This window comes from Diospyros lotus, chromosome 1 (genome assembly GCF_014633365.1).
Source record: "Diospyros lotus cultivar Yz01 chromosome 1, ASM1463336v1, whole genome shotgun sequence".
NCBI lineage: Eukaryota > Viridiplantae > Streptophyta > Magnoliopsida > Ericales > Ebenaceae > Diospyros > Diospyros lotus.
In genome coordinates this window covers 16,947,025-16,962,431 of record NC_068338.1, presented here as the reverse complement: position 1 = coordinate 16,962,431, position 15,407 = coordinate 16,947,025, and the positions used below count along the sequence as shown (strand labels likewise).

The 15,407-nt window shown below is 34.4% G+C and overlaps 1 protein-coding gene across 3 annotated transcripts in view; it reads right to left on the bottom strand.

Moving 5' to 3' along the window:
* Positions 1-4,222, bottom strand: part of LOC127810284 (structural maintenance of chromosomes protein 3) — a 108,236-nt gene extending 104,014 nt beyond the window's left edge. For 2 of the 3 annotated variants that reach the window (XM_052349671.1, XM_052349685.1), the window contains exons 1-4: positions 4,060-4,222; positions 3,347-3,457; positions 2,788-2,869; positions 2,588-2,663 (exon numbers count right to left, since the gene is read on the bottom strand). In XM_052349671.1, the coding sequence (XP_052205631.1) occupies positions 2,588-2,663; positions 2,788-2,802 (91 nt within the window). In that variant the 5' untranslated portion in view covers positions 2,803-2,869; positions 3,347-3,457; positions 4,060-4,222. Of the gene's footprint in view, positions 1-2,587; positions 2,664-2,787; positions 2,870-3,346; positions 3,458-3,587; positions 3,607-4,059 lie in introns of those variants that run through there. The other variant, XM_052349677.1, reaches the window with a different exon arrangement.
* Positions 4,223-15,407: the final 11,185 nt, after the last annotated feature.

The following is a 15,407-nucleotide window of genomic DNA, read 5'->3' as shown; positions in this document are numbered from 1 at the left end:
GAATGAGGAGGCAGATCCAGTGAGATCTAAAACAACAGATCGACGAAGATGGTGTCGGCGGGAGAAGGCAGTGGAAGCAGGTGGCAGCGACAGAAGTCGCAGACACAGATCTGGGTAGGAGCTAGCACGGTTGGATCTGGGCAAGAGCTAGCATGGCCGAATCTGAGCCTAGTAGAGGCGCACAGTCAGATCTAGGTAAACGAGACGCAATCGGATCTGAAGACAGTAATGGTCGGAGCTAGGTGACAACTACAACGACAAGAGTGGATCTGGGGGATGAGAGAGGTGCGGCTGGAACTAGGTAACGAGTTGTGGCCAAATTTGGAGGCATCGGCGGCCATAGCTGGGTGACAACAGCAGCGACGAGAGAGGATTTGGGCGATGAGAGAGGCATGGCCGAATCTAGGTAATGAGTTGCGGTCGAATCTGGAGGCAGAGATGGCGGCGGCCAGAGCACAACCACAATGGAAGGGTGAGGTGGAGGTGGATCTGTCTCTTCGATCTCTCGTCGGATCTGCCTCCTCGACTATTGTCCCTCCAGCCATCATTTCTCAAATTCGACCATCAAACCGTCAGATCTGGCCGTCAATCCCTCAGACCTGGTCAAATATGGCTGTCAGACCTCATATCTAGCCATCATCTCTCAAATCCAGCTAACAATTCTCCAGATCCAGCCGCTCCCGTACAGATTCAGCCACTCCCATCTCAAATCTCACGCCTGCTTATCATATCTCATGGTTGATTTCTCATATCTTGTGTCCTTCCAGCGCGGCTCTCAGATTGGCATGCCTTTAGATCTTGCGCATATTTCTTCTTCCAAATGCATGTCTCGAATCTCGCAGCCTCTTCTTCAGATTTTGTGCATCGCACAGATCTCGCATCATAGTTGCATTGCCAATCTACCATAATTGTTGTTGTCGCCAAAATCTACCTCCAATCATTGCCTATGTAGCCTCCAATCGCTGGCCACCTCTATGACCTAAAACGGTCGTCTCCTACAGCAACACCTCCACGCACCCTCGAATAAATTACATTTGTAACAAGCTTGAAACATATATATGTTTTAGCTTGAGAGGGAGTGTTAGATTTATATTTATTCCATGCTTATGTCATGACTCACTTAGTATTAGTATAAATAGGTGTATAGTGTATTTGTTTGTTAAGGAATTTATTTCCTCCAACTAGGATTTGGCTCTCTCAAGTTCTCTAATTCAACAATATTTATTAGTATATTGCTAATAATGTATCATGTTTCTATGTTACACAAGTTGGTTTCAAAATATCAACCATGTGATGGAACTTGATCATATTATTTATCTTCATTGTTCATTCAACACCATCTCATGAAACCTTCCAATATGAAGATGGTGTTAGAACTTTATCTCATAATTTCCTTGGAAGAGGGTTGAGCTAGGAAGGGTATTTGGAGTAAAATTTTGCCACGTTATTCTTTTGAATGGATTTGTATTGTCGATGCAATTTGTAAAAGTAAATTGACATTATGAATGCCATGCCACCAACACTAGCTTGGTTAAGGTAGGGTGCAGTTAGATGAATTAGTATGTTGATAATCATTCATAAAAACTTAAAGCAATCCCAGAAACATGAAAAGAAAATATTTTTTTTGCTTAAAAAATACCATAAAAAGAAGACTCAAAGATGGAGCAAACCCTGCACAATCTTTTCGCTTTTCTTGATTAAGAAAAATATCAAAAAAGTTATAAGCTAAGAATGTGTAAACCTAGTACAAGTAGAGATCTATTGACATTTATAACTCATTCAAAAACTGAGTAAAAGAAGACATATCAAGAAAAAATAAAAGAAATACAATTAAAACAAAAGAAAAACAACTGAGCAAAAGAAGAAAGTGAAAAGGGAGTTGCTATACAAAGGATAACTCCAACCTAGCAACACCATGTCACCCACTGAACACTGAAGGACCAAAAAAAAAAGAAACAGCGAAAAAAGGACAAATAAGGTATAGCTTTCAACATGATTCCACGAGTTCCATCTGGCTGGACTTATTTTCAATAAATAGACTTATGCCAACCTTTATATATTTCTGTTTTAAAATTTGAAGTATTGTTGCCTATCAATTCATCAGATATTCATCTGTAAAAATTATATAGTTTATCCCAAACCAACTGGGTAAAACATACCTAAGATCTTAGAAAGAAAAATAAAAAAGAAAACAGAAATCTATCATCAAAGGTAAAAGCAATCTTAATTATTTCACATCTTTTCCAAATTCTTTGTATTTCAATATTATCATAATGAAGAGCGATGTTGAATTTCCAAGAAACAAATATGCACTCATTCTTTAAATGTACCAAATCCTTTCAAAGTTAAAGTCTTCAAGGCTTACATAATTTTAGAAGACACGAAATCAAAGCGATTCAAATTATAGACAGACAAGAAAGAGCATGAACATTGAAAAAATCAAATTAATCTGCCTCTCACAATATAGAAGTTGGAAACATGGGATAAAAGAACAAAGAAACTCAAATCTCCTTACTGCTTTGACCATCATAAGCATACAAGCATGAGATGAAAATTTTAAAAGTATTACATGGAACAACATCATTACCAACACAATTAACTTTTGGACTGAAATGCTCAGTGGCAACTTGTTCTCTATAGCTCTTAAATCCCTCGATAATAACCTGAATTCAGATTTCCATAACAAATTAAAAGGCATGAGCCAAATGCATGAACAAATTAAGGATAAACCGTAAAGGGGCAAGCAGAGAAATATAACTAAGACTCCAGCTGTGGGTTACCCATTACCTGCTTTATATGCATTTTCAAGATGCCAGTTTATCCTGCTTTTGCAGAAGAATTACTGTGAAAGAGCGTAACTGAATATAATCTGGTGAAAAAATCCAGTGAATAAGGTAAACCAATTAGACTGCAGCAACAATTATATATTGCTGAGAAAGTAATAGAGCAAACAATCCAAAATGCATGATTAACACAATAGCTATAATTCCAATTCATTTTATACCATTGAAGTTAGAATGTTTTAATCAGCTGACCCTAAGTTATGGCAAACATGGATAATCCAGTTAACAACCAGTACTACAGTAGGCATAGTAACGTATAAAATATAATTAAATATATAGAATAGTAAGAAGAAAAAAAGAAAGAAAATAAATTTCAATAAGCCTGCGTTCAGCTAAACATGGAGAAGAAAATTTGAACAAAAGAAAGAAGATAAGCTCTTCTGCAAAGATGTATCCACGTAGAAGAGGGATGCTCCATCATAACAGGACTTAGATCAGAGTCTCTATAAAGGATTCAGAGCGAGAGAGAGAAAGAGGGAGAGACGGAGGGAGGGAAAGCAAACCAAAGGAGTTTCGGCCACAGCGGGTTTCAATCCAACAGTGGTAGGGCTTCAACACTTTTCCTCTAGCTTCAATTTTGATGTACCATTCCATCCATTGAGCAGTAGGAATCCCTGAAAACAGAAAATTTCAAAGCATGTCCCATCGATTTTCAAGGAAGAACAGAAAACCCTATTCAGTTCATTTCCATCGCCAAAACCTCAGTGATTATTGAATTTCGGGTTTCAATCAAGATGAACCCACCAGTTTCGCTCAACCCGATTGAATAAGCCACAAGCCACCGCTACCCGATTACCCTTCAAAAATTGCATGCAACTCCAGTTTACAAGCCCCGACCAGACTTCTCAACACATTCATACAGTACGTGCTATTCGAAACCAATTACCCAAAAGGAGGAAAAAGAAATCAAAAATTCATAAAACAAAAAACTAAACAAGTCTACCCTTTGTTGTTCCCAAGTTAAAGCATTCATTATTTATCTGTCAATGTCCCCCAACCGTAGAAATCAAAAAAGAAGCACAAAAACTAAATTCACAGCAAGTGCGTCTACCAAAGAATAGAAACCTACTACCTCTCTCGATTTTGAAGTGAAGTGTTGGAACAGGCAGAGAGCAGAACTAGAATTGCTTGAACAGTTAAATTACGCATCAATTTACAATGAATTAACTGTAGCAGCACACAAGCCACAGAGAGAGAGAGAGAGAGAGAGAGAGACCTGGGATGCGTCAAAGAAGTGGGTTTCAAAGCCAAGCCCTAGGTCTACGTTTCTCTTTCTCTGCTTCAAATGCGCGCCAGAAACTGAAACCAACGAGTCATCGACGAAAGAAATCGAAAGGGGAGTTTAGTTTGGGGCAAAACAGAACAAAACAATTCGAGGCGACCTTTGTCAGGGGCAAAACCGACATTTACGCTACTTTCGCCCCCCGGGGGGGGGGGGGGCGCAAAACAAGAATTCAGTTTCAGTGAGTGACTGAGTAAATCTGCTAAGATGTCATCTCTCCATTGGTGGAATATATATTTTTATTAATTATTAATATTATATTTACTTTTTCATTAAACAAATACAAAGTCAAGATTGTCCATGTTTTTTTTTTTTGGTCCATTTTTTATTTTCAACAAATACAAAGAAGTGTGTAAAAATTACTCAACGATGATCGTGTGGCAATGAATATTATTTCCCTTCATGGCAAACAAAAGGTAATTCGTTAATTTGCCTCAACACATGAGAAATGAGTAAGAATTTAAAATACAAATGTAGAAATAAAATCATATTTCTTCTCTGAAAATGATTATTTTTTTAGATAAGCACATTATTTCTTGCCAAAAAATAGCCTTTAGTTTTTTTTTTTTCAAGAAGTAATATTCCTTCTAGTTAAAAATGTGTTATTGAATCCTTTCTAAAAACGTGTTATGCAATATTCAAATTATAAACTGTTCGATTTTTGCGCATAAACTACTTTATTATCTGATATTGAAAATTAGAAAATGTGTATCAGCAATAACCAATGTTGTGTGTTACTTTTTAGCAAAATGAACATAACTCTTGCAATTCCCACTTTTTATTTTTTGTGTACTCACACATTTCCTGATTTGTAATTATGTAGATAAATTCATGTGTGTGTAAAATATATCCTGTTCCATTTGAAATATTACTTCATTTTTAACATAGCCGCAACAACCCTTTTCTAAGATAACCACATTGTTCAGTCCTATTTCATATCATCTAATTTGATCAAATATGTAAATATTGTATCTGGTGTAACGACTCGTTAATAGGTCTAGGATATGTGATATTTTATGTTGTATTTCTATTTGAATATTGGGTATGATAAAATTTCAATAGTATAAATTTTAAGAGTGAGAATGAGTTCATGGACTTATATTATGAATGGACCTAGATGAAATTTGGATTATTGGGTCAGTGTGTTGGTGTCACGACCTGATTTCTAATAAGTCATGATCGACACTAACCCCTAGGCCCAACGGCCCCACCGTGGATTAGTAAACCTCATCTCTAGCTTGATTTGCTATAAGCATTAATAATACCGACAAAATATAGAGACATGAATTAAAACGCTATATCAACTTCCCACAAAAATCTCGATATCTCATATACAACAGCTACAAAAAAAAAAGTTCTACTGTCATAATTACATATACAACCCCATATTGCAGGCTTTTGGCACAAGTGTGTAACACAAAAATAATGTACAAAAGAGTAGACTCGACAGTGCGTATGCGTCTCCACGGAGCATCTATATCAAATCAGGAATCAAAAGAAATATGACATCATACCAGAAGATCTGATGGTCCACTATTCAAAAGAAGAATCTCTTGAAAATATATATTTTTTAAAAGAAAATGGTGAATCTTGTGAACTTGCAAGTATAAGGTATGTCATGTCCACTAGGAGAGTATGCAATAAAAATGCTAGGATAAACATCATGAATACAATAACATAATAGTAATATGAATAACGAGAATATGTACCATAAGTTTAATTAATTTGAGGTTCAAAGGAAAACATAATGTAGGAAAAATAGTTGCCTAGAGACAACCCCCATAAGTTGCTCACCTAACCACTTAAGTCTCATATACTTTTTATATAAGATGTATGCACTGAATCTGATAATACACTAGTAGAAATTGGCTTAACGCCTATACCCACATGCACACAAGTACATATACTGGCACATACATCATCATCACACTATAATACCATCATATCCCATATGATAGTAGTGCTGAAACATACTATCCTTGTCTCTCATGGCTTTGGCATGACAAGCTTCACAGTACCATTATCTTTTCCTGTTGTGAGTCACCAAGGAATCTACTAAATAGTCCTTTAATAATAATGCAAATGATACCCTATTTTATGCACAAGTCATAATCATTTATTATTTCATGTGATACCTAAAATACACCATATCATTCAATATTTCACATTCTCAAGACAACAAATCAATTATGGTATTTTTCTGGTTATGTTTATCCTAGTAGGATGAAAATATTTCATGCAATTTAGAAACATTTAAAAGTGTTTTTCTGTGATTCGCATATAAAAATCATATACAAGTTATGCATGGAATAATATATATACATGCATAAAATAATGTAAACATAACATATCTTGTCTACTCGCTTGGGAATGAATGACTCAAGTCCGAGCCTGAGGAGAAGATCAAACAAAATCCTGAGAATCCAAATATTCTCAATCTTATCGGGCTACCTCGATATACGTGCCTTACCTCGAGATACATGCATCTTCTCGATTTGCGTACTAATCTTAAAATTCGCACAAGTCACTTCAATTTAAGCCTCAAAACACTCTAATAATCACATTTATTTAAATAAGCATAAAAACTTATTTTTCTATAATTTCTTGCATTGTTTTTATTTTTCTCTCTATTTCTTCCTATTTTTCCTCAATAAATCCAAACTAAATATTCTGCAAATATTTTCTCAAATATTTATCTATAACAATTCATAAAATAATATTTCTAAATTTCTGAAATTTTCTAAGAAATTTTACTCACCTTGACTTAGCCTCTCAGGCTTTCTCGATATGCGTATCCTGATCCCGAAATACATGCCCGATCAATTTTCTGTCTTCGAGCATGCTCCTCAACCCCCAAATTAATTTTGAGAATTTCTTGAATTTTTATCAATTTTTTCCTATTTTTCTTCTATTTTTTTTCTTTTTCTTTTCTTGTCTTGTCTTGTCTTCTCCTCATCTTCTTCCACCGTGCAGCCATTGCTCACCCACGCACCAACACTGTCGACCACCGCCCTTGGCTCCATCGGCTACTATCGTGGCTAGCCCCGCCATCACCGGCCGCTCCCCGACCATCGCGCGACCGCACTGCGCCACCCAGATCGCCGTGAGCCCGCTGCCAGCTACTACTATGGCCGCACGAACAGCAGCTACGCGCGACCGCCACCTGCTGCTGATCACCGCGACCACCATCGATGCCTTCGGCCGCTAAAAGCCACCGCTCCTCGCTGCTACAGCCACCACCGTTGGTTGCCTCCCCCGCGAGTTGCTTCCTCGACAGCCATGGTAGCCATTTCCAACCACTAATGGCCGCACGCCGCTGTTGCTTCAGGCCTCTACAACCGGCCATCTCCCTTTCTCGATCTCTCTTCTGACCTCTCGAGCTCTCGACCAAGCTCTCTCAACCTCCATTTTCAAATCTCAAATCTGAAGAGAAAACTAGGGTAGCTATTCATGCGTGTATATATATATGTGTGTATAAATTACATATTTACCCATACCAATTCTCCTTAATTGCACTTAGGTGTTTTGATAATTGCACCAGAATTTTGATAATAGCTCTTGGACCCTCCAAGGCCTTAAAATAATTGCCCTCAAGCCACATAATATATTGATTTATCAAAATTAATAACCGGCATTTACTCGATAAATACCGATTTCGTCCATACGCCCTCACGAGACCCTTGTTTCATCCTGAAACCACCACAAGGTTGATCGTGACAAAAAATTAAAGCCCCCTTAAGGTTTCGATGACTTGCCAGAAGTCTTCTACGATAATTTGGTTTTTCAACCTAAATGATAGCTGTACTGAAAATCGTCTCAATTCTAATTTTTTTTAATACCATAAATCCTATCTCAGAATGCTCATCAAGACCATATCATTTTCCATAGACATTTGCACTCCGGGGCAATCCTTGTAGTCGATTCGGTACTGATAACTGTAAGAAATTATACTTAAGCCCCTAATCTTTTAATAATTTCACCTATGGCCTACTTTAAAATTACTCTTAAGCCCTTTTGAAAATCTGAGATATTACAGTTGGGCCGTGGAAAGAGCCACATCATGGGCTAAGCCCAATTGAGGAATGAGATTTGAATTTTAAAGAAAATCATAATAAATTAAAATGACCAACAAATGTCAATACTACCATTGGTCTTCCTTTGACTGTCATTAGAGGAGAGGGGCAATCAGGTCATTTTCGACCAATTTGCAGGTGCAGACCTTTATCTCTGTTGCATTTCCCCCTTCGTGCTTCATATGTCAACGACGACCTTAGTTTCTTTCTTTTCGTTCACCTTCTTTTACGTATTTATCTTCTCATTCTTCAACTTCTTATTCCTATATTTCTCATTTCTTCTGGCTTCTCGTATCTATATTTCATCTTGGTCTATAGAAGCTTCAGGAATAGAGGTGATTCCTCTGCATAGCAAATTCATCAAGCAAGTTCCCTTGCACCGTCTTTTATCTCCGTGCAAGCTATCTTATATTTTCTTTCTACTGATATGAGTCTGTTTTTGTTCTTATCATTTTGGCTTACTGTGTTTACCTTCTGATGGCGTTGTCTGTGGCTTCCACTAGTTGAGTCATTTTGTGCAATGTTTTGTATCTATTTGTGGGTCTCATTGTGGTCTCAAATGGGGTTTGTTTTCACCCCAAGCTTCCTTTAGTGAATGGCATTTTATTGGCCTAGATGTAGATACGAAGCCTTGTCCACTTATGTATTTGTTTGAGTTTAGTCGTGTACCATAGCCGAATGTTCAGCATAAACATCCGAATACACCCAAACCATATCCAGATGCAAGACACAAAACACACTAGGGTCCATTCAAATAGCCCACATCTGAATGTGCCATGAGCCATCCGAATGCATCTCTTGCAACCCTATATGCCACATCTGAATGTGCCATAAGCCATCCAAATGCATCTCTCGCAAACCTATAGGTCACATTCGAATGCCATTAAGCTCATCCGAATGCATCTCTCACAAATCTATATATCACATTTGAATGGCATTGAGCCCATCTGAATGTATCTCTCACAAACCTATATGTCATATTCGAATGCCATTGAGCCCATCCGAATGCCACTCACAAAAACATATATGCCATATCCGAATGCCATTAATCCATTCGAATATTCAGATATCTCACAAACCTATATGTCATATCCGAATGCCATTAAGCCCATCCGAATGCCACTCACAAAAACATATATGCCATATCTGAATGCCATTGAGCCCATTCGAATGCCACTCACAGAAATCCATATGCCATATCCAAATGTCATAAAGCCATTCGAATGTCACACCCTCAAATATATATATATGTTATATCTGAATGCCATTGAGCCCATTTAAATACCACACACAAAATTTTATGCCACATTCGAATACCATGTAATCTCACAATATATATATTACATCCAAATGCCATATTCAAGTACCTTGTGCTACATTGTTGACCCCCTGTGATCAAATCAATACAACTCTATTAATGGGCTAACATGAGTAATATGAGCATTGAAGTAAATGGAGACTCAATTATAAAGTTGTGCTTGCTAGTAATGGTTTGTTATCAACATGTGAGTTTAAATCCTATGAATCTATATATATATATATATGTGTGTGTGTGTGTGCAATGTGTCCATGGTATTAGTTTTGGAAACCTAGCATTTTGTGCATAAGTCACATGACGACGTTTTGATGCATCGTATTATTATAAGTTTAGCATGCCTACTATTTTGCGCGAAGAAAAAAGGTGCCCTAGGAGCGCCTGGTGCGGGTCAAGGTGGCCATAGCCCGATAGGTAGTGCTCACTATTATCTGTGTTGAATTGTTAACATGATGCGTTTTGCATACCTTGCATGACGGCTTACGAGCCTATGAGATTTGTGAGATCTTCACTTACGATGTATGCACACAAGATGGATATACACACTTGCATGATTATACATGGTGGCATGAATGACAATTTTGATTGATAAGTTCATGAGATGTGATCCCTTGATATATATATATATATCTGTATTAATATTTGAATTGTTGTCACTCTATTTCGTTGTCGCCATAATTTCGCAATCCTATAAATTGTTTCTTGTACTTGAACTTGCTGAGCCTTCTGACTCACTTGATCTTCTTATGTCATTCCAAGTAGGGGCAAAGCAATTATTTGGAGTGAGTCTAATGGGACTGCAACTCGAGGGTAGTGGTGTACAGAGGCGCCCTTAACTTGAAGATCCTAGATAGTGATTTGGTGAGGCTTGATTCGATAAGATTTTATTTTGTTCATTTACATTAGAGCCTCATAATAGTTTTGTACGGCCATAGAGCCAAGATTTGTCAAACTTGATTTTGTAAAAAAAAGTTATGGAAATTCCACTGCGATAATTGAAATTAGATTGTGAGTATCTATGTGATGTCTTGTTCTATATCATTCCTTGTGATGACATTCTTTCGAATGTCCTATGCTAAAGGGTATATTCGGGAGTGGGCTACTACATTTGGTCTTGAAATGGCTCATTTGTTTAAAATGCTGAAGTCTGTGGATTCTACTCAAGCAAACTAGGCAATCAAAGTACGTGTGGTGCGCAAGTGGGATCTGCTAAGGGTCGAAGATAAGTCTTAGAGTAACTCTATGGAAATGGTCTTAATAGACTGTGAGGTAAGTTTTTTTTTTTTTTTGTTCACTGTTATGTGCGTAAAAAAATTGAATGGATAACAATCACAGCTATTCGATCTTTTTACGTCCCATTTAATTTTAAATCCTCTTCATTGATAGTGTTCATTTGTTCATATGTTTGGTTCTATCTAGTGAACTTATTATTGTAGCCACTTTTTAAATCGTAAATCAACCTACAAGTGTTAATGTTAATATTAATAAATGTCAAAGTAAAATATTAGTGTCAAACCATATATATATATCAGACAGCCTTGATATCTGTGAATTTTTTAGTGTTGTGCATACATGCCAACTATATACTAGTTGAAATTATTCACTACAAAAAATCCTGCGTTTAGTGATAGAAAATTCCGTCACTAAACCTTAAAAATCCATCGCTAAATAGTGTAGTGATGGATTTAGCGACGGATCAATTTTCGTCGCTAAACTTAGCGTTGCTAAAATTTAGCGATAGGTTTTGCGATGGGCCAATTTTTTGCAAAAGGAATAAGCAATGGGCAGCCCCCGTCACTAATTAGCGATGGAAACTCCCGTCACTAACAGCCCTGTCGCTAATCAATTCAATTCCGTCACTGAATTTAGCCCTGGCTGCAAAATGGCCAGTCCCTACACGCTCGCCAGCCCTTCCTCTGCTCATCACGTGGCCGCGCTGGTATTATTTCCTAGTAATAATCCCTCAATTGCCTGCCCCATGAATCGAACCCCGAACCTCTTAGGAGAAAGTAATGCGCGTGAACCAATTGATCTGGAAGCCTCATTGATTATTAATTTGCATAAAATATATTTATAGTATTTTCTTCTAAACTTTCCAATATTAAATTTATACTCCAAAATTTTCTAAACTTATTTAATGAATATTAATTTTAATATTTATTAATTTTATTTCATTGCTAATTCAAAAAGAAGTTTATAAATTATTATATTAGCAACGAAAAATTTTATTCTTATTTTGAAGTTAATTGGAATTTTTATAAATTTTACATTTAACTATGAAAATTATGTGGGGAAGCTCATTGTTTAAAATTTTTTAAACTAATTAATTAATTTTTTTTGAATTAAATTAATTAAATAAGTTAATTCATAAATTTAAAATAAAAAAAGAGATAAATTATAAAGATATATTATTCAATTATGTACTTTTACGCTCTTTTTGTAAAGTCACTTAAATTTTTTGTTATTTAATTACACTTCTTTATTTGTAGTTTTAAGTTAATTTAATTTTTATATCTTTATTTTTTAATCAATTTAATGCATTTACTTTGTTGTAATCAAAGATAAATGTAATAAAAAAACTAAAAATTAAAAACAAATACAAGTACATAGATGTAATTAAAATAATAAAAAAATTAAATTGTTACAGAAAAAAATAAAGTATATTCAATTAAATTGAGTCAAAAATATAAATTTAGTTGCTAAAATGTGAAATTAAAGTATGAATTTTACATTAAATATAAATTATGGATTTTTTTAATTTAAGTATATTTTATTTATTTTTTTTCTTTTTAGTGACGAGTCAGCTCGTCACTAAAATTTAAATTTTAAATTTTTTTATTTAGTGACAGGTTACTCGGTCACTAAAATTTAAATTTATTTTTTTTCTTTTTAGCGATATGTTCGTCCTGTAGATAAAATTTAATTTTTAATTTTTTTTTAGCGATGGGTTTTTTCCGTCACTAAAATTTAAAATTTAATTTATTTTTTAGCTACGGGTTAGCCCATCGCTAAAATTTAATTTTTTTTTTATGCGACAGGTTTGTCTCGTTGCTAAAATTTAAAATTTTTTTTCTCTATTTAGCGACGAGTTTATTTCGTTGCTAAAATTTGAATTTTTTTTTTCTTTTAAGCGACGAGTTCGTCCCATCGCTAAAATTTAATTTTTTTTCTTTTAGCGACGAGTTAGCCCGTCGCTAAAATTTAAATTTTATTTTTAGCGACGAGTTCATCCCGTCGCTAAAATTTAAATTTTAAAATTTATTTTTTATTTAGCGACTGGGTTTCCGTCGCTAAATTTTGTGACGGGTCTTCCGTCGCTAATTAGTGACAGAATAATTTTGTCACTAAAACTTATTTTTCATGTAATGATTATTATTATAGTAATAATTTTTTGTTCCTCTTATTGGCAGAATGTGTGCTTATTATATCTTTGTTAGTTTTTGCAGTTGTTATGTAGTTTTTGTTCAATTATCTAAATCGTTATTATTATTATTTTATTAAGATTTACATAGCAAGTTGCACACATTTAAGTTAGCATTATTAATATGTATTATTATTTTGGATATGTATTCATTAATTTTTTTGAATAAATCCTTATGTAGTTTTTGATCTACTATTTATATTGATATTATTTTTTTTTCTCCTACTATTTAGATTGCTATATACACAAATATCATGTATATCAATTAGGATTTTTTTAGACTGTAATTAAATACAATATTTTTTTTACTATTTTTTTCATAGTATTTATTATTATTTTCAATATTTATTCATTAAGTTTTTTGAAGCACTCCTTATGTAGTTTTTGATCTACTATTTAAATTGATATTATTATTTTTTTCCCCTACTTTTTATAATGCTATATAGACAAATGTCATGGTGAAAACAAATGTCATTATTTTTTTTCCCTACTTTTACTATTCAAATTGATATTATTATTTTTTCTCCTACTGTTTACAATGCTATATACACAAATGTCATGAATTAAGATTATTTAAGGAGTTAAATTGAATTAAGATGTTAACATAAATAACTCTAGTAACGTTTGGGAAAACTTGACTAAACTAACAACCCGTATAACTTATACAAACCACACAAAAATAAGGTAAAAAAATGAAGTGTTAAAAAAAATATTGTATATCGATAAATGCATGGGAATGAGAAACGTGGTGACTGCTACAAGGGGCGAAAAAATTGAGAATTTAAGAACGAATGAAGATTGAGCCGTCTTACCTCGAAGTTGCAAGAGTGATTGAAAAACGATGGTTCTTGTCAAATGCCATAATGTTATTCAACAAGCATTAAGGTCACAACATCTGTCTTTCCTTGATCAATCCAGCAAGTTCAAGGTAAAATGTTTCAATCTCGATTCGTCCTTTGATTCTTGGGTTTTTCATCCCTTATAGCACTCACCATATCTCTCACTCCGTTATAAAGAGATATTTAAATTACTTTTTTTTCGTAATCAATAAATTTTTTTAGTATTTTAGGAGATGTCTTCACAAAATATTTTGTTTAATACTATTTAATCAGAAATTTTGTATAATATCTATAGTACCCCAAATCAAAATAAGTAATATATTAAAATATTTCATATTTCGTGATCTTAGAAGAGTCAAGTTTAAGGATCAAGAAGACAATTTAATTATTTTAAACAGACAAATCAATGGAAGGGAGTACCCCAAAACGATATATCTAAGAAAATGGATATGGGATTGACGAGTATTTCGAGATGAGATTCATGACACTGAAAGCAATAAGAGTAGAAACAGTTTTTGATATAGCTAAAATACAATATAAAAATTTGAATGATTGTAAGGGACTTTCGGAGAGTTATTAGGACTCTGAGGGGATTTCGATTTTATGTAAGGATCAACCCTAAAATGGTTTTAGGATGAAACAAAGGTCCTATGAGAGCGCGGAGACAAAATCGTACTTATCGAGTAACTTGAAATTATTAATTTTGAATTTTAAGTGTCTCAATAATTATTAATTTAATGTTTAAGATGTAGTAGTAATTAAAGAAATACCTAAATGTGATTTTTTGTAGATGATTTTCATATTAATATTGTATATTATATAGATATAATATATTATATATAAATAATATATTGATAACAGTGGGCATGAATTAAGGGATGAGAATCTATTGGTGCACATTGAAAGATATTGCAAGCACAGAGATTGAATTTGGAGTGGAAGGCAAGCATAATATAATATATACTTGGGGCCCAAGTTTAAGATAACTGTAAATAGGCTTGGACGCAAGGGGTAGTAGGCTGGGAAGGAAGAAGAAGAGAATTTTGAGAGGAATTGAGGGAGAAGGAGGAGGTAGCCAGTATCGAAGGAAGGGAGAGATTTGGAGAAAATCAGAGAGTTTTTAAAATTATAGTGTCTAAAATACTCTAGGTAAGTGTTTAAAATTATTGAAAGTGTTTTATATCTAGTTTATGAATTTTTTCATAGATAGATTATATACTTTACGTGGTTAGATTTAATTATTTTGAAATCGTAATCTTATTATTTTCTATGAAATGTTTTATTTTATAATGGGAGTGCGAAAAGGATAAGAATCAATCGTTTAAAGACATGTTCTTAACCATCTTCTCACGTTCTTTAATCCCTATGTAAGTTCCCGTTGTTTTCTATATTTTATTCTCTCCCTTACCATGATTCGGTTCCACGCATTAATTATTTAAATATGCATGATGACAATTTTATAATATGTGAGTTGTTGTTGAGCCTATGGATGATGGGCTTACACTAACTATGTGACTCTGGGTAATATTTATTTCTAATCGTCACGAGGCTTTATAACGCTCTTATTTTTTTGGGAATGATGCCGAATTGATGTGAGGCTAGGTTCTTAGAGAGTCGGGAAGACTTGGTGTGGT